Source organism: Cavia porcellus, unplaced genomic scaffold, assembly GCF_034190915.1.
Source record: "Cavia porcellus strain 051 isolate PalLab524CR breed Dunkin Hartley unplaced genomic scaffold, mCavPor4.1 scaffold_32, whole genome shotgun sequence".
Taxonomy (NCBI): Eukaryota; Metazoa; Chordata; class Mammalia; order Rodentia; family Caviidae; genus Cavia; species Cavia porcellus.
Window position 1 is genome coordinate 29,852,239 of NW_026947515.1, and position 25,687 is coordinate 29,877,925.

General features: G+C 44.4%; 1 protein-coding gene across 2 annotated transcripts in view; it reads right to left on the bottom strand.

Annotated features, from left to right (window-relative positions):
- The window catches only part of Nploc4 (NPL4 homolog, ubiquitin recognition factor), a 59,576-nt gene that overhangs the window by 17,350 nt on the left and 16,539 nt on the right, over window positions 1-25,687 (bottom strand). For both annotated transcript variants that reach the window (XM_005001441.3, XM_003464895.4), the window contains exons 4-12: window positions 21,521-21,697; window positions 19,430-19,478; window positions 18,816-18,910; window positions 16,555-16,678; window positions 15,726-15,905; window positions 12,091-12,177; window positions 9,882-9,953; window positions 9,395-9,521; window positions 4,161-4,321 (exon numbers count right to left, since the gene is read on the bottom strand). In XM_005001441.3, the coding sequence (XP_005001498.1) occupies window positions 4,161-4,321; window positions 9,395-9,521; window positions 9,882-9,953; window positions 12,091-12,177; window positions 15,726-15,905; window positions 16,555-16,678; window positions 18,816-18,910; window positions 19,430-19,478; window positions 21,521-21,697 (1,072 nt within the window). The remainder of the gene's footprint in view (window positions 1-4,160; window positions 4,322-9,394; window positions 9,522-9,881; window positions 9,954-12,090; window positions 12,178-15,725; window positions 15,906-16,554; window positions 16,679-18,815; window positions 18,911-19,429; window positions 19,479-21,520; window positions 21,698-25,687) is intronic.

Below are 25,687 nucleotides of genomic sequence, written 5' to 3' on the forward strand. Positions count from 1 at the left end.
TTGTTGCAAGTTCAAGACCAGCCTGGGCTACAAAATGAGCTTAAGGCCAGCTTGAACTGCACGGTGAGACCTTGTCTCAAAAAGACAAAAAACAATAAATAAATAAAAATAAATTAAAAAAAGGGCTAGAGGTATGCAGCTCAGTAGCTCAAAGTCCCTGGGTTCAATTCTCAAAAAAGAAAAAAGAAAAAAAATTAAAGAGAAACAAAAAATATAGAAGCTTCTTGTCTAGGAATTTTGCTTTGAGGATATAAGACTTGTGAGGGTGGCCAGTTTGTAACAAAAACCCAAAAACACTGAAGCAGCATCAACATAATTAAATTAATTCCAATTTGGCTATTTATCATCCTGCTTTTTTTTTTTTTAATTCAAAGAACAGAAGCATGCCTATAATCCCAGAACTTGAGAGGCTAAGGCAAGAGGATCACTACTAGCTTGAGGCCAGCTTGGGCTACATGTTCTAGGCCAGCGTGAACTACAAACTCTGTCTCAACAGAACAGAAAAGAACAGAACAGAACAGGCAATAAAAAGAACTATGATAAATGCAAATGGTGGTTATCATCAAATATGTCCTTCTCCTGTTTTTTTCATCCACAATGAAAATAAAATGTACAGCCAGCTCCCAATGGCAAGACATTCAATGGAGGGAAGGCAGCACACAAAGACAGAAGGGGGCGCTCCCACCCTCTACCCGCCATCCAGGATATAACTGGCAGTAGCCCTCACTCCTCTACACTAGCTCTGTGGACAGCTGCGGCTTCCTGAGAGTGCACACACGCAGTACACATCCAGGCCTCCATGCGCCTTCAACGCCAGTGTCTCTGTGCTCATTGCTCTTCCTCTATCAATGCTTACTTCTTACTTCCCTGGCTATGCAGGATGGAGAGTAGGAGTACACACAAGCACCTTCCCTAGTCTATGCAGGCTTCCCACATACCTTCCACATAGAACTCCACATGGAAATGTGTGTACACACAGAGGTCCAATGTTAAATTTCATACTCTCAGCTGAAGCCCATACCTGTAAGTAACTGACTGGCTAAGGCAGGCCTTTAGTGTTCACCCAGATCTTTCTGGTGCAGACACAACATAATTTAACGTCCCCTGTGACTGAACTGCCAGATTGTCTCCAATTTTATGACCAGCAGATGACACCATGACACTGATGTTCATCAAACATCAGTCTCAGGTAAATATTGGTGCAGGTCTCTTTTACAGGCAGACTTTAAATTCACCACAAAGTCCATAGGAAGACTAAAAGGATTACTCAAATGTTTACCTACTTTTATAGTTCTTTTTATTGAGACTGCTGACATTTTCCGGAAACGCATGATAAACAAGTGTTAAAGCCTATACAGTTATAAACAATTTGAGAGGCCTTTCTTACCGATTATTACTACAAGGGCAGATGAGCACTCAACAAAAGCAACAGGATGACTGGAAATACCAACACTTCATAACAACGGGCTTTAGTTCTTTTTTTTTTTTTTTTTTTTTTGTCTTTTTCGTTTTTATCGGTACCGGCGATCGAACTCACGACTGCCTGCTTGCAAGGCAGGCGCTTATGCCGCTGAGCTAAATCCCCAGCCCCTGGGCTTTAGTTCTTAAGTGTAAGAAATGTACAGTGAGGTACAGAAATAAAAAAGCACATGTCTTGCCAGGTAAATGCTATTTTTATATATATACTGCCAGGTATGGAGGCACATGCCTGTAATCCTAGTACTCTGGGAGACTACGGTAGGAGAATCATGAATTTGAGGCTAATTTAATGAGATTCTGTCTCAAGTAAAAAAAAAAAAACCAAAAAACAAAACAAAGACATATACATGGGCAGGAGTCATAGCTAGTGTGAAGGTTCTTGGTTCAATCTCCTAGTATTATCTCTTTCTCTCCCCCTCCCTCCCCTCTCCCTCTCTTCCTCCCTCCCTCCTCTCTCTCTCTCTCTCTCTCTCTCTCTCTCTCTCACACACACACACACACACACACACACAAAACCTAAGAATAATCTAACAAATGACAAGGAGCAAGACTTTCATGAAGAAACCCTAAAGCCTTCTGTTAGACAGAAGAAAGTACAAAGGCAGCCCTTCACCATGTGCAGGGGCCAGTGAAACCCGAAGGAGACAGATCTGTTTCGGTGCCACCTGAAAGGCTGATTCTCAAATTCACACAGGCTGAGGATGGCTGGCTACTGCTGAGAAGTAAAGAGGGGCAGTAGGATCAGGTCTGCAGAGTAACCACAGAGCCAGTCATCAAGACAGGACAGTGCAGATTTTGACAGAGGAAAACTAGTCATTGGAACAGAACAGAGTCCATAGACTCTGATGTGATAGACCAGTGAGGACACCAGAGGCACTGAGACTGGCAGGAAGAAAGCTTCCTCATAAATGGTGCTCAGACAACTGACCTTCCAAATGGCTAAGAACTGGACTTACTGTCAGCCTAGTCTGCCCAGATAAATGCTACTTCAGATAAATGAATCTGAAGGAAAAAACACAAAGGGGAGAGGCTTACTTCTGAGTCTGGGTGGAAGGCAGTAGAGGGCACAGTTAAGCTCCTGTGATCTCAGAGGCTTGGGTCACAAGAAACCTTCACAGAGAAAATGGCCAAGCTTGCTCAGGGAGTGCAGGGAGGGGGTGCTCCAGCAATACTGAGACCAAAGCCCTCTCTTTCCTCTTGCAAAGTCTCATAGGAGAGGAGGGCCCAGGAGACCATGGGTCCACATAAATTAAAGGAACGAGGCTGGAGACACAAGGACTTTAGGCACCCAGCCAATCTGTGAGACGTCAATAACACCTTAAGGTGCCCAGGGTAGGATGCCCACCTATTTGAGCTGTATGAGGCAGGAGCCAAACCAACTTCTGACAATCAAATGGCTCCTCCAACCTTTGCAGACCAAGACAACAAAGCCTTTGTGGGTTTTCTCCTCACCAAGACCACCTCGGTTCTCAGCAGAAACCCTGGGAGAACCCCATTCCAGAGATGGGGAAAACGCAATGCAGATTGGCTAGTTTCTGCTAAAGTCACTCACTCACTGCACACAGTAATCAATCCTGTGAAAAGGAAAGACAAAGGTCCACAGGACATACAGACAAGGGCAAAAGACAGGACACAGGGACCTAGAATGCAGTCCCTATGCAGGCCTGACAAAGATCAGTCAACATGCCTTCAAAATGCCAGAATCTGTGGACAAAAACATTGAAACTGTCCTTAAAACTGTATCTTCTATGTTCAGAAGATTAAGTGGAAACAAAAGTGACTAGAAATGAAAACTGCAATGTCTGAAGGAGAAATTCTCTAGAGGAAGAGCAGATCAGACAGATCACACACTGCAGGCATAAAGATAAATGAAGGAAAAATAGAAACTACCCAAAACGAAACACAAAAGGGAAAAATTTGACATCCAACAAACACAGTGAATGGTGGGACAGCTTCACGAAGTCACACATATGTGCATGAGAGTCCTCAAAGGTGAGGGAACAACCAGAAGGAAACGAATGACTATGGACAGGCAGAATTCTACATCAATACCAGGCCGGGCATGGTGGCCTACACCTGCAGTCCCATCAGTCAGGAGACCACGGCAGGAGAATCACCATGAATGGGAGGCCAGTCTGGGCTACACATTGAGTTCAAGGCCAGCCTGAATCATACAGTGAAATCTTGTCTCAACAAAATAAAAACAAACAAACCAAAAACACAGTCCCAAACATCTTTCAGTCTTCTCTTTTTTCCTTTTGAGACACAGACTCACTACATAGCTGGCTTTGAATTCACTGTGTAGCCCAGACTGGCCTCAAACTTATGGTGCTCCTCCTGCCTCAACCTCCCTAGTGCTGGAAATACAGGCATGAGCCACCATAGCCAGTAGACTTCTCATCTTTAGAGAGTAAAAATTGTCTGGTTATAGAGGCCTAATTTGGTATCAAGCAAGTACATCATAGTTCTATTCCTAGTTTACACCCCAACACCACAGAATTCTGGGTAGCTAATAACAACTCCCACAAAGGAGTCTGACGTGTCCAATCCACAGAGGGACTAAACCGCCATGGCAGGCAGGCAGCTCTTGGGGCCAAAATACACCAAGATTAGCAGAGTCCAAGAATGGTTCACACTGTCCTCTGTGGACTCAAAGTTTTTCAGACCACCATATTTTTTACCTTATAAAACACATCAGGCACGTACTGCTCGCTGCTGGATTCCTTGGCGTAGCCAAGCTCAGGGGCATCCTTACACGGCAGCAGACATTCATCGCGGACCAACGCCATACACTGATTGGACACTTGGTACCCTTCGAAGTGGACCTGGTTGTCGGGACCACCTGCAAGAAAGAGATACTTCAAAGAGAATCTACCACAGGACACTCAGAACTGGTCCATGCCTGCAACCCACCTGCCAACCAAAAGGAAGCAAACACTCAAGAATCTGCCTTGAATAATTTAGTGGCCTTGGACATAAGTATCTGGCTGCTGACCCTTATCTGATACAGGTGCCACCCATTATATGTCTGTCAGAGTTGGGAATCCAGATGCCACACATTCTCCAACATCTGTTGAAGCTGTACTGAGTGCCATCAAGCATTCACACTCTGAATTTTAACACCGCCACGGTATAAAGGCGAGAGCCCTGCCTTTGGTGCATGATGTGAACAGGATGTGGACAGGGATAAATCTGTGTGGAGACAAGGAAAGGTACCAACTGTGGGAGAACAAGACACATGCAATATTCAGTAAAAACAGTCCTAGCAGTCACATTACACACATAACAGACTCTACCTTACAGACACCTATGTGATCACATCAGGTAAGGGCCCTAAGCATCACTTCACACTCGAGGAGGTATAGACACCATGATAGAGCCAAGGTGACAGGTGGGCTTCAGCTGGGGTCTCTTCAGTCTCCACTCATACTTAATCCATCACCCTCTTTAATCTCCTTCATCTCTCTAAGCTCCACACTATAAAAACCTTGAAGTCAGGAACTTGAGTAGTATAAACAGCTGCAAGAGGGAGCACTCCCACCAGTTATGCCAGATTCCTAAATCTGGAGGGCACACGAGGTCATGAGGCAAACATCACCAGAGACAAGATTATACTATGACAACTGCCAGGTCCAGTTTTACACCTCTAGAGAATAAAAAGCCCTCAATATCTGTCTTTCCATTTGACAAAAACAGAATAATTTATTGATTTGCATCATAAATCAGTCTGTCTGTCTTTCAAACATGTACAAGAAACCACACCTAATGATCAGAAGTCAGAAAAGGTGATGGATAGGACCAGAGTCAGCCCTACATGGGCAAAGCAGGCTGCCATCTTGTCTGAACTCAGGAGGCCAAGTAGCTGGCCCCAAAGGTTCCATCCACTGTGTCTAGCACTGTCACTCTGACCGTAACTCAGGTGAACACTAACATCTCAGTAGCATAAGGCTCGGCCCTGCATTGTGGCCCAGCACATTGACATTTCACCACAACTTGAGTTCATGAGCTGCAGGAGTCAGAAAAGTTGCCATGCATCCAGCTCATGTTTGAGTCTCGGCATCGTAAACTCACACTGGTGTTTACATTTATCATTAAGATGTAATCAATTGGTACAAAAAGAAAAGCCCGGCCTTTGAAGATGCGAAAAAAATGACATGTAGTTATTTATAAAATTGAGGGGCTGGGGACTTAGCTCAGTGGCATAAGCACCTGCCTTGCAAGCGCATGGTCATGAGTTCGATCCCTGGTACCGGTAAAAAATAAAATAAAATAAAATTGTAGACTGTAGAAAAAGCAACATTCTTCTAAACACTAATCTCCAAAGGCAATTAGCTAAAATGAACTGCAAACACCCTCCCCTGTGTGGAGTTGCAAGAAGCATACGCCCCATTTGTGATCACTGCCTGTGTAGACAGAGCAGCCTGTCAAGAACTACTCATGGGATACACTACAACACCAGGAAAGGGGCAACGGCAGAAAAGGGAGCTGCAGTTGACTTTGAGGTCCATTTTGCCTTTCGAAACCTGATCCTCAGTAAGCAATGTTCACGACCACTGAGCGCTGTGTGAGGACTAAAGTCCCAGAGATAGCACCATCACCATCAGTGTGAAGTTATGATTTTGATTCTGTAATGCGCTGTCCTTCCACAAATTCCTTTTTTTTTTTTTTTGTCCTTTTTTGAGATGGGGTCTCGTCATGCAGTTCAGGGTGGCCTTGAGCTCACTTTGTAACCCAGGCTGGTCTCGAACTCCAAACGATCCTTCCCACCTCAGCCTCCCGAGTGCTGGGATTACAGGCGTGAGCCACCACGCCTGACTCCACAAATTCCTTTTGATTGACTCGAGCAAACCTGCATAACCCACCAGAGGGGCTATGTGTAGTTCTGGGAGCAGGAGAGGACCATAAGCAGAGAACCTTTTCAGGCTCTACCTGTGGAGAAACCTCAAGCAGCAGAGGCGTCACAAACAAACATGAGGGCTCACACCTTCCTGCCCAAAAACAGACTCCAGAAAGGGACCGCATGAAGTGTATTTTCTAGCAGCTCAAGGTCTCCACCTGTCCCCTGACCAAGGGACCATAACATAGGGGAGAGGGCAAATTTTACTTGAAGTTAGGAAACCTTTGTCCCAGCTACAGTGACTAAAATCTCAGAGTAAACTCTGTTAGTCCCTCCAGCTGGGTGTGGAAGTACATGCCTATAACCCTAGCACTTAGGACGCTGATGCAGGTGGATCACTGTGTTTGAGGCCAGACTGGGATTCATAGTCAGTTCAAGGGAAAACTCAACTATATAACAAGACATTATTGGAAAAAAAAAACAAAAAAGCCAGGCATGGTAGCACACACCTGTAATTCCAGCACTCAGGAGACTGAAGCAGAACTACTGCAAGTTCGAGGCTAGCTTGCGTTACACAATTGAGTTCAACCCAGCCTGAACTCCACAGTAAGACTATGTTTAAAAAAAAACAAAAACACCAAAAACCAAAACCATCTAAGAGGCTCTGTTAATCTGTAGTGCTATAGATAACCACTCTTCAGCCAATGTCCCCTCAGGAAGGGTGACAATGACAAGACCAAGCACAAAGAGAATTACCTAGTACCTAGACCCACAAAGAGGCTGACTGAAGATGGAGTATTTTCCTCTACTTCTAGAATCTTCCACTAGGTACTGGGTCCCAAGGAGGGACTTCATAGAAAAGCTGATTTCTATCACCTCCTGTTGATTTCTCAACAGGAGGTGTGACTCAGCTATTGAACGTAGTAGTCCCCAAGTTAAAACTACTTGTAATTTTAGAAATGTGCTAGTACTTTTGGCCAAACAGACACTTTCCCTGTGGAGTCAATAATTAAAAGGGCTAGGTTACCATGGAAGCCCATTCCGGAAGTTTCTGAAGATATTCCTGGCTGTCTCTACAATGGGGCACCACCAGCTTTCATGGCTGGAACTGAATATGTTAGGCCTCTTGCCAGGACAGAGAGATCACACTCTCTTATTATTTATGATGTATACAACACAAAATCTACAGCCACACATGTCACTCACAAGAAGTGACCTGTATCCATGTTATCTTCAACATCCCCTAAGCACTTACGCAGACAAAAGCCCATTTAGGAAGGTCACTCACAATGCTATTTTATGAAAGCTGCCAGAACATACATGCACAGTTCCACCACTGCTGACTCCTCTAGGACTAAAGAAGTGCACACATCTTGGCTCAGATGGAATGAGAGCCATGGAGCATCTCAGGAAACCACAATTTGTATGGCTGGGCCGGCAAGTCAGACCCACACAGAAGCCCTGCTCCCTACAGCGTACTCATTGGTCAGTCCCCAGACACCGGCCCACAGACATTCAGCTCTCCCATGTGCCTCTCCTCCCATGCGCCTCTCATGTGACAGTCAGGTTGTACTCTGCTTCCTTGTCAAAGCTGTGTGCAGGCAGCCAGCATGACTTTTATTATCAGAGGAAAGGATTTTCATTTAAAGGAAAATGTCAGAGCAGCTTCTGTATTTTGTTTTCTTTTTTTTTTTTTTTTTGTACTGGGCTTGAACCCAGGGCCTTCACACTGAGCTACACCCCCAGCATTTGGGAGGCTGAGGTAGAAGGATCACAAGTTTGAGGGCAGTCTGAGCAATGTAGAGAGACCCTGTCTCCAAAGTAAAGCTGTCTGTCAATTCAAAAGGACCTTATATCAATGAACTGCAAGCTTGCTTACATACAGCATGACTGAGGAGTTCTGGCAGTGGAAAGCTTAGTGACCAAGGGTTCTACAGTATTGGAAATCAGATCCAGTTCCTCATATACAAACAGACTGCTCATGAGTGGGCATGTCTTACAGGGGTACTGTTACAGAACCGAGAGAAGGGCATCAAGAAAATGGGAAAACGGGGCTCTTGTCTCTGTAAGGGCCTCAAGTTAGGGCTGCACATGATCAAGTGCTTACTTTAAAATATAATCAAGCCTGGAAAGCACAAGGTCCTGAATTTGATTCCAGGTACAAAAAAAAAAAATAATAAATAAGGCTAATGGCACAGCAATAGCCTATGCTACCAAGTACAAGGCCCTGGGTTTACTCAAGAGAACCAAAACAAAGAAAAACACAAAATATCACCAAATGAAGTGTATGTTTATGACTCAATTCTCCAAATTTCAAATTCCTATTCCTTTTAATTCTACAGTCCTCTATCTGAATTTTTGCTGGTACTACAGTATACCTTTAGGGTGTACATAACATAATACATGAATACACTCTCAAAAGAGCTTTACAGAACTGATTTCTTAGAACAATAGCCCTATTCTTTTTTTGGGGGGTAGGGGGGTTGAGACAGGGTCTTAATTAAGGCTAGCCTTGAACTCGAGGCAATCCTCTTGCCTCAGCCTACCAAGTACTAGGGTTATAGGCATCCAATACTATGGCCAGCTAACAGTCCTATTCCTTTCAAGGCTATACGGGTTATGCAATATTAAGTCCCACTCCTCACACAGACAACTGTCACCTCTCATTACAGGAAAAGGGCACAGTAACCCTGAGCTCAGACCCAAGTCAAGTTCACCTGGATTTGTAATGCAAGCACGAGGCCATATGACAGCCACACCCAAGTCTTGCTGTGCTTTCCATGGCCTAGTGCTGCCTATCAAGATGGTGCTGGTGCTGGTAAGTTCAAAATTTTTACCCTTAAGACAAAAAGAGACCAGGGATTTAGATCAATGGTATAATTGTCTGCCTAGCAAGCGCAAGGTCATGAGTTCAATCCCCATACCAAAAAAAAAAAAAAAAAAGACAAAAAGAGAACTCTATTCCCAGAGGTCCATTAACAAAATCTATTACGACTAAGTTAAGGTGAAAAGCTGCTGGAAAGAACAAAATATATTAGCAGGGCAGTAGTTTTTACATTATTCTGACCCTATTTATACCTGTGGCCACTGCAGTAACAAACTTGGATCCAAAATGGCCATCAGGGGAGAGCCGACAGATGTTGGGATGCTTGTTTTGGAAGTCTCCTGCAGTGATGCACTCTTCTGAACTCAGAAAATAGGTGTCCTATGACAAGAGAGGTGGCATATCAGGTTTTATGGCATCTATCAAATACTTTTATTTCTTCTTTAGGTAACAGTAAAAGGTGAACTACATTGAAATGAACACACATAATTCCTAGCCATTGAAGACTCCTCTAAAACCACCCAGATCAGAAAGGCTGGAAGAACTGGTAACCCATACCCACAGGTCTGCGCAGATGAGGAGGCTTTGCCCTAAGGACAGAATCAAGACCAGCCTGAATTTACTAAGAAGCCTGTTGTGAAAATAATTTGATCTGGAAGCATTTGTAAGCTGAGCAGCAGCCTGAGTCAGCATGATTCATCCAGACTCAGAACCACGCCAGCACTCCTGTCTCAGCCTCACCTTATTTCGACTGTATCGGACTGTGCCCTTGCGAGTATCTTCTGAGACGAGGTCTGTGAATATCCAGCCAACCTTAATAAAAAAGGAAAGTATCTTTTGAGTCTCTTCCCAAAACAGATGGTAAAGGTTCCTGGCTTCTGTCCACAGAAGATGAGAAGAGTATTCTGGCAGAGCGCCAGCCCTTCTTGAGAGCCAGGTAAGTAGTTCCTCACCAAGCTGCTGGGCCACACCAGGGCTTCCAAACCCCACTCAGCACAAACTGGCCTCCTCCCTCTGGTGCTACTGAGTTGGGGGAATGCAGAGCCCATTTATCCACTAAAAAGGGGGCTGCTCAGCACAACTGCCCACACTGTACAGTACTGGGATAGTGTGAATGAGACCAACAAGATGACAGAGAACTTATGACACACAGGAAGAAAGAAAAGGAGCAAACGCTAAGAAGTTTGCAATGCTAGTACTTTGCGATACTAGGTTTTATTAAAATAAGAAAATTTCCTGAGGAAAAGCGCTTAAGCTTTTAAAGGGTGATGTCATTCCACTGGTTCAGAGCCCCAGTGCAGGACTAGCAAGAAATGTCTGAGGTCACAGGACCTGAAGACCCATTCTAGAGCACCTAAAAAGCCAGTCTTGGAGCTTAGGCAGGGCACCTGCTGTTCTGTGATCCAGGCCTACTGTGGTTCCCTAACTCAGCATTCACAAGGCTGAGCAGTGCTAGAGGTCAAGCACAGTTGTGCACCTCTGTTCTTGGGAACAGTGATGCCTGACTACTGCCCTCGCCAGCACAGCTACTCTGCTCTTCAAACAACCCCTGTTGATAGCACTGGGCATACTGAGGATTGTCACTGTAGTCAGATGCCCAGGCCAACATAGGCCAAAGGAGGTCAGCAGAAGAGAAAGTGAGACTGAACAATCAAGTTAATCAGGCCATACTGAGTAAGCAGGCAGAGCTACAGTGAAGCCCAGGTAAAGAACTAGTAATTTATGAAAGGCACTTAGATAACTTTGAGACTCTGTCTTATGTTGCCATAAACCAAAAGTTGTAACACACATAGGTCAAAACACTAGATTAGCTCCTCCCTTAAACAAAAAACTTCAGAACTGAAACTAAAATGACCCTATATTGAGATACTTGCTTCCATTAAACACTGTTAAGACTTTTTCCTTAAGATGGTAAAATTCGGGGGCTGGGGATTTAGCTCAGTGGCATAAGCGTCTGCCTTGCAAGTGTGTGGTCTTGAGTTCGATCCCTGGTACCGGTAAAAAAGAAAAAGACCAAAAAAAAGATGGTAAAATTCCACTGTCTTTGTTCAGAACATTAATGAACTCTAAATCACATTTCTAGCCCTCTTGCCCATGCCACCTTTATCTGTAGAAGAATAAAATAATCCAATTTCTCAATTAGGAATAAAGGATGAAATTTATGTAGCTACTAAAACTGAACTTCTATCAGTTCAAATTCATAGTTCAATTTGTCTATAAATATCCATTTTTGAGTTGGGTGTTGGTGGCACATACCCATAATCCTAGCACCTGGGAGGCTGAGGCAGGAAGATTATAAGGAATTCAACGCCTAGGCTTCATAATGAGTTCAAGGCCAGCTTGAGACCCTATCTCAGCAGAACCAACCAACCAAAGAAAAATCTATCAATCTAATGTTATTGGGCCTCTTATCAAGAGTTTAAGACAAACTATATCAATGAAGAAAACTGTCTTGTCTCTTTTTTTTTTGGTACCAGGGATCGAACTCATGACCTCACGCTTGCCAGGCAGGCGCTTATGCTGCTGAGCTAAATCTCCAGCCTCCTATCTTTTAACAACTGAGCCAGAAACTAAGAAGATCCCAGGCTCAGACACCTAAATTACAAACAGGAAATCTAATGATGATAGACAAGGGAACATCAGGAGCACTGCATGCATGGGACAGAAAATAAACTAAGCAGCATAAGATGATCCCGTTCAGAAGCAGTGCAGCTGAGTTTTAGTAATGATGGGTCCAGAGCCGGCACCACGTTTTATGTTTGATGACACAGTCCCATCTCACTCGAAGTCAAAGGGTCATCAAAACCACACATGAACCCAAGTATGGGTCAAGCCTGGCCTGACCATGTGTAGTTGAGGAGCTGGTCCCAGACCAGGTCTGGGCACCCTGCCTGCCTAGACATCTCTAGTTCAGGACTTGGGTGCCCCCCTAAAAGACCCTGTTTCATACCTTCCTTAGGCCAAGTTTGGCAGCAATCTCATCAACTACCTCAGCTTTCGGATCTTCTAGAAGTTCCAGGCTGTTCTGTGTACCAATCTGTCAGGAATCAGAGGAAGAAAACAAAATCAGAAGACAGGCACTGAAGAGCAGTGTCCCCCACCCTTTTTTCCCCTCCAGGAGGAACCAACCTTTTCCCACTGGCAGTACTGCCCACAGCCTATCTGTCTTTCCCTTCTTGGCTGCACAACCAGGAACACAATGCAGGCTTCAGTGCCAAAATGCCGTGAATGAAGGAGGAGAAGGCTGTCTGCACCCTTTGATTGAAAGGTCCCCTCATGAGGGAATAAAGCTATTTTCAAAATTTTCTTGGATAAGCAGTTCTGCACCAGATACGTTTTACAAAAAGGCAAGACTGCCTATGTAAGGTAGCACTCAGCCCAGAATCAGCCTTGGGGCACTCATGTGCCACTGCTGCAAGGTCGATGCCCAGCTCCACTGCCAAGACACTGATTCAGAGAGAGCCTGACCCGGACCACGGCTGACCTGCACTTGCATCAGACAAAAAGGCCCTGCACACTGTAACTTGACTGCAGGGAGGCAGAACACTTAGCCCTGGCAGTGCCCACAGGACACTGACTTCCTCGAGGGAGCAAAGCTTGCCAAAATCTTTTATTTTCATTTAAATCCAACTTGTAGGCCATGAATAAGTATCACTCCAAGCAGAAACCCTAGTCACAGGGATAAGAAAGTGAAGGTTATCCCAAATGGAGTTATATTAACTACACACAATCTTTGTTTTGTTTGGTTTTTTTAAGGAAGGGTATTGCTATGTAGTTCAGGCTAGCCGTGAACCCACTACATTGCCCAGGCTGTCCTTACACTCGCAGGGTCCTCTTGCCTCAGCCTCCCATCTGCCTTAGCCTCCTGAGTACTGGGATTACAGGTGTGCACAACCACACCCAGTCTTCTCATTCTTACAGATCAGTCAAATTTTGGCAAAATAGCAAAGAAGTACGTCTCCTGGGTACCAACCATGTGAAAGGCATAAAGAATAGGTCAAATCTCAAACCTGGGCTAAATCTAGGGAAAGTACTTTTTCTTTTTTTTTGGAAAGTACTTTTTCAACAATGACCTGTGGCAGCAGGAGACTTATATTCTGACAAGTAGGGGAGGTTTTAACCTCCCAGACCCACCATTCAGGAGCTCAGATGCTACTGCTGTAAGTCTGGGCATCAGAGGATTTGGGGTTGGTTTGTTTGTTTGTAGTACTGGGAATTGAATCCAGGGTCTTGCACATAATATACAAGTGCTCTACTACTGAGCTACATCCCTAACCCCTTTTATTTATTTATTTTTTATCTTGGGATAGAGTCTCACTATATGGCAGGCAAGCATCGAATTTGCAAGCCTCCTACCTTGGCAAGTAGCCAAAATCACAGGCATGCACCATCATACAAATTAGGTTTCTATTCCAATGTTTTCAATTATACTTTAACAGATCCCTTAAATTTTCCCTGAAAGAACTTTTTTACAAAACTGAAAGTTTAAGTTGTACACAGTAGCCCATACTTGTAATCTCAGCACTTGGAAGGTTGAACAGGAGTATCACCATGAGTTCAAGATTAGCCTAGGCTATATTGGGAGTTCAAGGCCAGCCTATAGTGAGACTGTGTTTCAATAACCCCCAAACAAAACAAAACACAATTTCCAGGCTACAGAGAACACCTAGTGATCCAGGAGGCTGGATGACCCAGATTTGTCCAGTGGGTCGCATCACTTTATGAATGCACCTCACAGACTTCATGAAAGCTACTCTACCATCCCATGTGTCCACCAGGGCAGCACACACTCAGAATCTGTACGACAGTCAGGAGCCTCATCCTGTTAGGAGCCACACACCCCCCTGCAGCCAACTGGCATCCACCTGTGGCAGTCTCAGGTTCTGTCCAAAGGCCCTGAGACTGGTACCCCAGCAGCGGTTACCAGACAGCCAACCTAAGCCAGGTGATCTAAGAACAGGTCAGCCACAGAGTAACCACCAGAACACAGGAGCTGAGGAAAGCACAGGCAGTGCAACACACAGGCAGAGAAAGGAGGGCAGCACCTCCCTGAGTGCCTTAGTATCTGCTTAGGCTGACAGGTCACATGTTCAGTATCAAGCCTCAGAGGTTCCAAGCCAGAGGAAGGCAGGAAGCAGAGCAAAGTGGCAATGCCTGTTTGTGAACTGACTCTGCAACTAAGTGGTTTTTGTTCTTCCCTCCCACTTCCCCCATAAAACATCAAACGTACAATGAAGTCCAAAGAACTTTACAGTGGGCCCCATATCCTACCATCTAGATTCAGGCATACATAGGTCAAGCCCTCCCTTTGTTTTGGTTTTTTGAGATAAGAGTCTCACTATGAAGCTCAGGCTGGCTGTGAGCTTTTTTTGCCTCAGCCTCTTAAGTGCTGGGATTACAGGTGTTCACCATGCTGTTTGTATGTCCCTCTTGCCAGCCACCTATCCAGGTTATTTTTTGGTTGGATTTTAAAGTAGAGTGTGGATGCAAGCACACATCACTCAAAATATATCACAGGTGTATTATTAACCAGAATTCAGTATTTGTTAGTTTTGCATTTGTTGCTGTTGTTTATGAGATCCTAGGGATTGAACCCTGGGCGGCATGCTACATTCTCAGGCCTCATTTTATGCTTTATCTTGAGACACAATCTTGCTATATTGCCCAGGCTGGACTCAAACTTGACTCTCCTGGTTCATCTCTCAGAGCGTGGGATTACAAGTGAGCACTATTACACCCAGTAGATGATTTGCTTTCGTAACAAAATATATCTAATGAAACACATTATATACAGTGTATGTAATTATAAAGCAAAATCAGACACCAATCTTTACAAATTAAAAATAAAATGTGTATCTATTTGGTGGTATCATCACATAGACAGGATCTTTCAGTAGCTTTTTTTTTTTTTTTTCTTTTTCAAGACAGGGCCTCACTGTGTAAGCTGGTCTCAAACTCATGGCATCCTCCTGCCTTAGCCTTCTGAATGCTTAAAAGTACAGGCATGTGCTACTTCACCTGATCTTTCAGTAACTGTGACCCCCAGAGGAATATATATTTGCCCCATTAAAACTTTTCCATTTACAGCCCTATGTTGGTAGTTTTAGCTACTTTTGTTATTCTGAGATTGGATGGTGCATGGCCTGGGTCAATGTGGATACTTGCATCCCACGAATCCTATAGCTCTAGAATGGCTGTCTCTCACAATGTTGAAAACAGACCTACGAAGAAGACTCAAAGCCACAATTCCACAGTACTGGGCCCAAGTGCAGATCAAGAGCTCCAACAGCAGCTTCAGGGGCTGAGTCAGAATATATTCCACTTCTTTAGCTCAGTACATGTGCTAGCATGTCAAGAGAATATCTACACTCTTTAGGATACATACATCGAGATTGTAGGACCAGGATCTTACACTCCAGTAGTTCAGAAAACTAGTACTGTGTGTATTCATGTGAATGTGCATGTGTGTTTGTGTGTGCAGAGAGAAGGCACATAAATGACAAAGCGAATAGAAGATGCATCCCACACAGCCTTCGAAACAAAAGAATACAGCCCTTGGTAACTATAAATCCTGCACAGATGTACCTGAGGAGGTTCGTAAATTGCAGCCACTTCAGCCCTGATGCCAAGGGGAATGTCTTTATGCTCCGTGTACCGTCCGTATAAGTACCCAAAATGCTGGTTCCCTGTCTTCCTCCAGAAGTCAAGGAAGCGGTCAGCAACAGTGTGATTCTCAAACATGATGTTGTCCACGTGTCTGTATTTCTGTAGAGTTAACAACAGTGGGCTACATAAAAAGATCCCACTGAAAATATTAATTAATTTTTCTAAAACAAATCTTTCCAAAGTTCTCTAGAACAAAAAGCAGTTTTCAGGAAGGAGCAAATGAACAGAGAGAAGGGAATGCTGAAGGTGTTTCCCTGAGTCTAGAAGGCCATGGTGAGCTGTAAGAAACTAGATATGACTAGGTGGCAGCAGGAGAATGCTCAGTGCACTGCTGTCAGGGAAGCAGCAATAGGATAGACTCTGTTCCCCACACTGAGCAAAACGCTCAGGAAAGGATCCATCCTCAGCCTATAGAAAAGTTTATTTCTGTGATTAGAGCTGTAGTTCAGCGCAAAGGCCCTGGGTTCAATACCCATTACTGAGGGTGGGGTGGCAAAATCACAACCATAGAGCATTTAAATAGATCGTGAAGAAAATCCCACCTCCATACAGACAAAAAAGGAACCAGAGCTCCTGCACCATACCAACAAGAGCTAAAAATGTTACTAATTACATCTTCAATGCCAAATGATGGATAAGAAAACACCTGAGACTCTGCCGTACACACTATCCTGCTGGAGGCAGCTCCTCTCCAAGAAAATATCTGCCTCTTAGTAATGCCAAACCCAGCAGACATGAGCTAGCTCACCTGTCTATTCAGCGTGATGGCGCTGGGCTGGCACTTGGTGCAGATGCCATTAGGCCACGGGAGGTGTCCCTCACACCCTGACTTAATCTTGCAGCTGATGTTCTCCAAGGCAACGAATTTCCCCCTGAGGGAGAAGAGAAGCAACTGAGCATGCATGTGATGGTGAGATGGAGAGGTGTGTGAAGCAGCTTACACACCCCCCCACCCTGGCAGGTATCAATGGCCCAAGCACTGACACAAGTGTGCTAAAATCATGCTGGCAGGACTCTACAGTCCAGCTTCTGTCCTGTGCTGGGACACAGGGCTCTTTTCCCACAAAAATGCAGTCTCTATTTTCAGCTGTACCTGTGCATTCATAAAGTTTCCAAGAATATTGCTGAATATCTATCGATTGAACCTATGACACACAGAGAAGGTTTTGGCAATTACATTAACAACTATGACATTAGCAACCCAGTTCTTATAATTTGTTAAAAAAAAAGAAAGAAAATTCTTATTTATCAGAAAAAGCTACTTAGAATACATAATGGTGGCATTTTCATTCTGCTTTTAGCTAAAACATGCACACAACTAGAAAACCTGTTAGAAGCCAGTCAAGAAGAAAGTCTGGGGCTCTGCTATAAACTTGCAGTGAATCTGTACATGAGACATCAGTTTTCTCTTTCACAAAATGGTCTAAGAATTCTTTTTCTGTTTTTGAGACAGGGTCTCACTATACAGTTCAGGCTGGTGTTGAGCTCATTTTGTAGCCCAAACTGGTCTTGAACTCAAAAAGATCCTCTTGCCTCAGCCTCCTGGACTCGAACTTGTAAAGATCCTCCTGCCTCAGCCTCCTTGAGTGTTGGGATTACAGGCGTACATCACCATGCCTGATTTAATAATTCCATTTTATTTTTCTTTATCTATTTTCCCCCCCAACTTCACTGAACTACAATTGACAAATAATTACATGGATTTAAGGCCCAAGGTCCGATTTTTTGCTTTGAAAATAAAAATTGAACGTATTTTTGATGCTCAGGGTGTTTTATTTTTGTTTGTAACTGTAGATATTGAACCTCGGGGCTCAGCCATCCAGATAAGGACACCTTCCAGGGATCTACACCTTCAGCCCTTTTTATCTGGATGTAAGATCTCATTAAATTGCCCAGACTGACCTTGACCTTGTGATCCTTCTACCTCAATTTCCTGAGGAGCTAGAATACAGCTGTGTGCTACAGCACCCAGCTGTTCACCATATTTTGAAATACATTTACCCTGCGGAGTGGCCAACCTGAGCTAAAAAGTACACACGTTGCGCACTCTATTTTCACAAGCAAGGGTGCACTGGTTTCTGCACACCAGATAGGCAATGGCACTGCTGCCAGACCCACACACCGCCCAGCTCAGGCTGTACTGCTTGGCCCCGCTGACAAAGGCTGACTAGGCTCCCGTCACAGCACTACATCTCCCTCACTCCCTTGTCCAGACTACTCTATATCTTTTCCCACTCACAGGAAAGGCTAGGTTTATGGTGGGGTGTCTTAGCTAGGTCTAACATTTTTTTGAAAATTCATTTTAGAATGTCAGCAGGTTGTCAAGGGAAAGCCACAATCAGGAGAATGTGATATTCTTCAGAAAATGTTGCTGACTTGGGCTCAGCTGCTGCCTCCCTTTATCATGCTAACAGGACTTACAGAACTGTGATTGAGGTCCATCACTCTGGGAAGGTATACAAGAATGTGTGCAGAGAGGAACACTTGATGTAGGTTAAAGAAATAAAAATACTTTCATTTAGCCCTTTCTGACCACTGCTACTCTTCACCCTCAGAAGTTGAGAAAAGGCTGCCTGCCTGCGGGACACAACCACTGACACACTGGAGTGCAGCCCACAGACAGGCCTACACTTCAGCTACTACCATGGCTGTGAAAACAATACTGATGAAGAGGCAGGGTCCTAGGCAACAGGCCCACCAGGGCTAAAATGGCTCAGCTGGGAGAATCAAGCAGCAGTGGTCCTTCTGCAAAGTAGAGGATGAGCTCTGACCCACAGAACCAAAGGGCCACTACCAAGGGTGCTGGGCACATGGCAAAGGCAATGGCACGATCTACCCAGGCATCTGTCCTAGTTCTGGCACTGTGGACGTGTGCCAGGTTGACTCCCATGATTCCTCACTTCTTCTAATTCAGCAAAGTTAAACACTCTGTTGCTCTGTACTTAAGTAACCAGGGCCAAAGGCAGAAAAGGGAGTTCAAATGTGCAGAGGCCACTTGCAGCTGCTTACTTGTCAGCGCCTCCAGTCAGCTTCCGAATGTAGGCATGGAAGGACATGTGTTTCACTGGAGGCTCCAGGTGGTTCAGGTAGTCCTCATCGAATGGCTAGCAAAACAGACAGAGAGCAAGTAGTCATGTGCCGGCAGGGCTCACAAGGCACAGAGACTCTACTGTGCAAGATGACAGCCCAGGCACCGCATCTTGCTGCCTGCCATGAGCTCAGCATCCCTTTACCAGTCAGCATTATCACAGTATCTTCAATCTTACCAGTAAAAAGTAGCAGAGCAGACAGGATTCAGGAAAGAGTAAATTAAAACAATGACATGCACACCACCCAACAGGTCCTGCTCTGTGTCAAAATTTTAAAAGGACTGTCCAGGGAGTCCATTGTACGTGGGTGGTATCCCTTCATCACAGCAACACAAACACTCCAGTCATTCATAATGCACCCAGAAGGTCGCTCCCATAAATAAAGGCTCAGCCTCTTTACGCTAGTGGGATGATACAGCCCAAGGTAATAAATAGATAAGTTCTTTAGCCACCACAGTCAAGTACAGGGACTCAGAGAGCCCTTGGGCAGCTCTGTTATCAGCAGCTGACCATGCTGGCCAATCAAGAACTCACCTCCAGTGGGACACAGTGCACACACTTTCCCAAGGGGCCATGACGGCATCTGAGAACACAGGCAGAGAAAGGCAGAGCAATATGCAGATTATTTTTTTGTTGCTGCCTTTGAACATTTTATTTATTTACTTTTGTTTTTTTAAGACACAGTCTCCTTGTATTGTCCACGTTGGCCTTACACTCACAGTGATCCTACTGCCTCAGTCTCCCAAATGCTGGGATTATGGTGTGTACCACCATGCTCGGCCACATTTTATTTATTTATTTATTTTGGTACTAGGAATCAAACCTGCCAGGCAGGTGCCATACCACTGAGCTAAATCCCCAGTCCCTGGCCACATTTTTGATATTTAAAATGTACTTCATACTTTATTAAAGTAGTTCCCTACCCATGAGAAATTTTAGATGGCACACTTGCCTTTTTAATAGTTTAGTATTTACAATGAAATAATTGACCAGCATATTCACTTGTGATTTCATGGATGTTTACCTCTTAAAATGACTAAAAATAAAAGCAATGCTTACAGCATGTGCAAGGCTCTGAGTTCAATCCCTAGCATCAAGGAAAAAAAAATGAGATTTAAAGTCAATTTAAATAATAAAAATGTTAATTAAATGAGACAGCTGGGGGGCTGGGGATTTAGCTCAGTAGCATAAGCGTCTGCCTTGCAAGTGTGTGGTCCTGAGTTCGAACCCCGGTACTGATAAAACAAAGAAAAAGACAAAAAAAAAAAAAAAAAAAAGAGAGAGAGAGAGAGACAGCTGGTACTGTACAAATTTGGCAAAAACCCCAAGAGTATTACATAAATAACCTAAGTGGGGAAAACACCCACTTCATGCACACTATATTTTAATTTTTTTCAAATTTTTTTAGTACCATTTCATGTCTATTTTAGAAAAACAGATAAAATACACTTGACTCCAGGGATTCTCAACATTTTCAGTCCAGAAGTTTAACACATAAGGTAACTTAGAGAGATGTGCTCAGTTTTCGAGGGCAGTAGTGAGGCTGCTGGGAAAGCCAAGCTGCAGTCCCTCCAGGGCTGTGTCCTATCCCATTTTGAATAGGGTCAGAATTCTCTAAGAAAGAACAGGAGGTTCACACATCAGAGAGACAGCCTCTGTCTCCTACTGAGGCTGATCAGAATTAATACAGGTGCACACATGCACTAAAAGGCTGGCTAATGAAGCAATGAGGGCCAGACCTCGTAAGGGAGCAGATGCTAGGTCACTAGAAGGAAACAGAGTGGCAGAAGCACACCGTTAACAACCATGAATACTCTGAGTGGCTTCACACCACAAGCAACTGAGCAGCATTTGTGGCTCTTTCATCTGAGACAACAAAGCTGTTAATGCAGCATTTGAAATCCCACTGTCTCAATGTCAGCACCTATTGCTTTTACAGAGTGATGCATTTAAAAGGACTCTGCTGCTGCAAAAACATTTGTTCAGATAATTTCACATTACTGAGGGTAAACTCAGATGCTTTTACCTGATGTCTTTAAAAATAATTTAAATTCTAAATACTAAAAGCAAAAAAAGACAGCAGCTGTGGTATGTACATGTATTGTGCTAGTAAAATTTTTAAAAACCATTAAAAAATTATGACGTACGCCTATGTCAGCATTGAGATAACCCCAACAAAGAGAGATTCCTTGAAGGAGCAGTCTCTTCCCTGGATGAGATGCTCACTAGAGGCTGAAGCTGTCCATATTACACGATGCCAAGAGGTCAGGCACAAGCCCCTGCACAGGCAAACACCCAGTAATCGGTCCCTTCAACTGCTTGATTCCTGCCCCAGGGTCCACGTATCTCGGAGGCAGCAGAGTAGAGCATTACTATAAGTCCCCTGGACACCTTTCAAATATCTTAGTAGCCCAACACTGCAAAACACTTGATGTGGCACATTTTGAGGTTCCAACTGATAAAAAGTTAACAAAATAACATGATGTGAAATTTAACCTGAAAACAGGCAGTCAAACTCAAAATCCCTGTATCTTCATCAGAAGCTTATTACAAGGGACACATTATCAATGCAGTACTTCCCTCCTGACCTGACCCACTCCAATCAGAACCCCAAAAAGCACTTACAGCTGTGGGTCCCGGCTTCTGTAGATCTTCCCATCCTGCTTGCTGAGGTACTGATCAATCTCATCCTCTACCACATTGGGAGGGCCAAAGGCCTTTAGCCCTACTGAGGCTGACGTCTCCATTTCAGATGAAGGTCCAGCAAGGTTGGAGGGAAACAGGAACAACAAATCGCCATGCCTGTTCAAGGAACAAAAAGTCAATGCCATTCTATCTACTACCTAAGCTGCACAGATCAACCAGGACATGAGAATTCTAAAATCTGCAAAAGGCAAATGCTACCAACCTGAAGTTTGGTGGCACACACTTGCAGTCCCAGCATTTGGGAGGCTGAGGCAGGAATACTGCTGTAAATTCAAGGACAACCTGTGCTACAAAGTAAGCTCAAGGCCAGCCTGAATTGCATAGTGAAACACTGTCTCAACAAAGACTATAAATAAATAAGTTTCCAGTTCTGAGACCAGAATTCTGTTTCGTGGCATTAGAAGATCAGCAGCTTCTGTCAATTTAATCTCCTATATTTTATTTAAAAGCTGTGGAATATGGCCATGTGTCTGTCTGACTCTGCACACATGAACCTAAACACCTCTGTGCTCACTCTGGGTCTTGAGGGCAGCCCTGCCTGCTCACTTACATAGTCCCTGTAGCCCCTTTTGCTCCTGGACCCTCTGTTCAGCTCCCTGCCCATACTGACCAACCCAGCTTGCACACATACACAGATAGGAGGAGGGGTGAGATCACTGCTGTACAAAAGGGTGTCACTTTCTACCCAGTGTGGACGCATGTGCACACAAATGTACACATGGACATGGGGAGAGGAATAGCTGCTTCAAGAAAGGCATCACCTTGTGCTCACGTCACACAGGCATACAGACCCAGAATGAACAAGCAGTTGCCACTTTACAAAAGGGCACCCTGATGCACACCTGCAATCCCAGCAGGCTGGGAGACTAAGGCAGAAAAACAGCAAATTCAAGCCTAGACTGGGCAAGTTAGGGGCCTGGGAGGTGAGACAGCTTAGTGTGAGGCACTGGGTTTGAGCCTGGTGCTCTACATGGGGGCATCACTTTCTACCCAGTGCACACACACATGAACAGGCATGGGGAGTCCTGCTGTACAAAAGCATCACTGTCACACATTGTTCCTTTCATCCAACATCCTCATAAACCCTCAAATACAGCTGTACACGGGCAGGCGTGACTTCTGATGGCGGTACACACTCTCCAGGAAGGCAGCTTCACACTGCAGTGAAGGGCACACTGCCGTGAAGGGCACACTGCCAGCTTTGGTCTTGTGAACACCTACACATGCTCACAGCGGGACTCGGGGTAGACTCAGGAGCAGCCCTTTTCTGTTCTTGCCGAGGTTCTTCTGTATTGTTTCCCGAAGAGTCTGCTGCAAGTGTCCTTTCCAACAGCAGTACTTGGCATGCTGTCACTTTCTATGTGAAGGGTCACTGGTCTACACTGCGCAATGCAGGAGTAGACCGGCTTGGCTAAAGAGCACTTCCACTCAGGAGCCATGCACAGCACAGTGGGGCTGCAAGTGGACAGTGGGCTCACACCCTGGGGAGAAAGGCTGCAGTGGACCTTGTGATAAATATTTAACCACTGTCAGAAAGGTACACAGAAAAGAATAAAAAGATTGGGGCTGGGGATTTAGCTCAGCGGCATAAGCGCCTGCCTTGCAAGCAGGCAGTCGTGAGTTCGATCCCCGGTACCGATAAAAACGAAAAAGACAAAAAAAGAATAAAAAGATCACCAGCCACAGCACTGAACAGCAAACCAAGAACACAGGACAGGCCAGGAGTATAAATCCCCAAGGACACAAAGCACGGCTGTAGATCTTCAACAAATCTGCCCTCACCTTTCTCCTCTGAATTCAGCAGTTAAAAAACTATCAAATTGTAATCAGAGACTTCTACTTGTGCAATAGCTATTCCTAAATACCCTGCAGCAGTAAAATACTTAGCTCAAACACTAGATCACAGAGTTAACAAATATACTCTAAAACACTGCTGAAAAAAAAAAAAAAAAAAAAAAAAAAAAAAAAACACTGCTGACCTCTAAGAAAAGTAAAGGAACTCCCAGACACCCAACGTCTGTAGTCTAGTCATCACAAACAGAAAGGACACAGCTCAAAACTGTCCCTGGCCCAGCACCATGATCAGGACCTTGAGGTTTTGGGCTGGTCGTCATTCACTGCACAAAGCGAGACAAGGCCTTGAGTCTCTGCCCAAAACAGGCTGCTGAGCCTGGAACTCCCACGTAAAGTCTGATGACTAAAAGGTATCTAAACTGTAGGAGAGACTCCAAAAACTGAATGGGAACCAAGCAGAAATCCTGCCCGCCTCCACTCACTACACAGATGGGGGAAAGCACCTCTGAGGCTGTAAGCAAGCGACATGCTCTGCCATCATCTTAAAGGTGGCACCCAGAGTGTTACAGGGAGAACAACCAAAGACAAAAATGAACTCAGAAGAATTTCAGCTCCACTGCACCCCCTTGTGCCCAAAGAAGCAAATGCAAGGCTCCTCTGCAGAAAGGCCATTAAATCCAAATCTTTCAAAATTTGTCAAAATCAAATTGATAAAACAGGTCTTCTCAAAAAGAAAATCCCAATACCAAAGATACAAGGGAAAAAGCCGTTAAGCAAGGATGAGCAGAGACGACGAAAAGATTTAAATGTAGGCCCAAGATTTGGATGTTGAAATTCCAAGACACAAACTAAGAAGAGCACATGAGAAATTTTCCAGGAGCAAGAGCAGCATGGCCTCTGAGAGTGCTTCAACAACCACATTTGAAAAGAAATCAAAGAATATTCAGAAGTGAAAAATGGCCAGGAAAGGTGGTGTACACCTGTACCCAAAACCACTTGAGAATTTGAAGCAGGAAAACCACCTGAATCTAGTTTGGGGCCAGCTGGGCAACATGGCATAACCTTGTTTCAATTTTTGTACAGAAGAGGTTTGCGGATTGAAGCTTTTGTATAAAAGCTGTGTGGGGGTTGAAAAGCTAACACCCTGCCACTCCTACCAAACAGCCCCCACCACTGCTGTGAGAGCCTGGCCCAAGAAGGTCCATTAGGCCTCTGCATCCAGCATCTGGTCAACAAGTTCTTAATCAAATATATCTTTATTATTTTTCTCTTTCTTTCTTTTTAAAAATCTTTTTAAAAAATCAAATAAACGTTAAGGAAAGGAACCTAGGCATAATGGAACCAGGCGTGAGATTGTGAGTTTGATCCAGTATTGCAAAAAAACTTTTAAAAAGGAGGAGGATAGTTACAGGAGTACACACCACACCCAGCTCAGAAGGTTTTTAAAAATATAGCTGTGCCAGGGGTGGTGGCACATACTGGTAATCCTAGCACTGGGGAGGTTGAGGCCAAAGGATTGTTTCAAGTTTGAGATGAGCCTAGGGTAAAAAGTGAGCTCAAGACCAGCCCGAACTATATAGTGGGACCCTGTCTCAAAAATATAAAAAATTAAATAAATAAAATAGAAATTTTAAAAATCTGGCACATGCCTATAAGCCTAGTACTGGGAAGGCTATTACAAGAGAATTGCTACAAGTTTGAAGTCAGCCTAAGCTACATAATGAGTTCAAGGCTGCTTGGAACTACATGGCATGACTGTCTCAAAAAACAAACAAACAAAACCAGTCAATCAAGCCATGGTTTCTCCTGCTCACTTGTTGCAGGCACTGTACACATATGAGGGAAGCACTGTTCTCCTCACAGACAAGGGCAAGGTGAATAAGGCAAAGTCATGTCCCAACCTCAGAGCTAGCAAGCATAAACCCCAACTGGCCTTTCCCCTCAAAGGAAAGATGACCTCGGGTACTCTGGAAATGGTCACGAACAATAAAAGGGATAAGCTAATTTCTAGAGGCAAGTAAATAACAGGTGTCCAATAAATCTCTATAGAATAAACATGTGCCATAACAATGAAGTTTTTCCCTAAGTACCCTAACATGTGAGACTAAATTGCCCATTGCCAGAGCAGCTCCTACTCTTCCTAGTAAACAGGCACATAGCCAGCTGCATATCATCCTGGCCCAATCCCTCAGGCAGTAGCCACCATGAGCTACCTGCAGCCAGGGGCAGCCAGCGGCTACAGCCTAAAGACTGAGGGGCACTCATGGGCTCTGCTGGCTGGCACGTGAACAA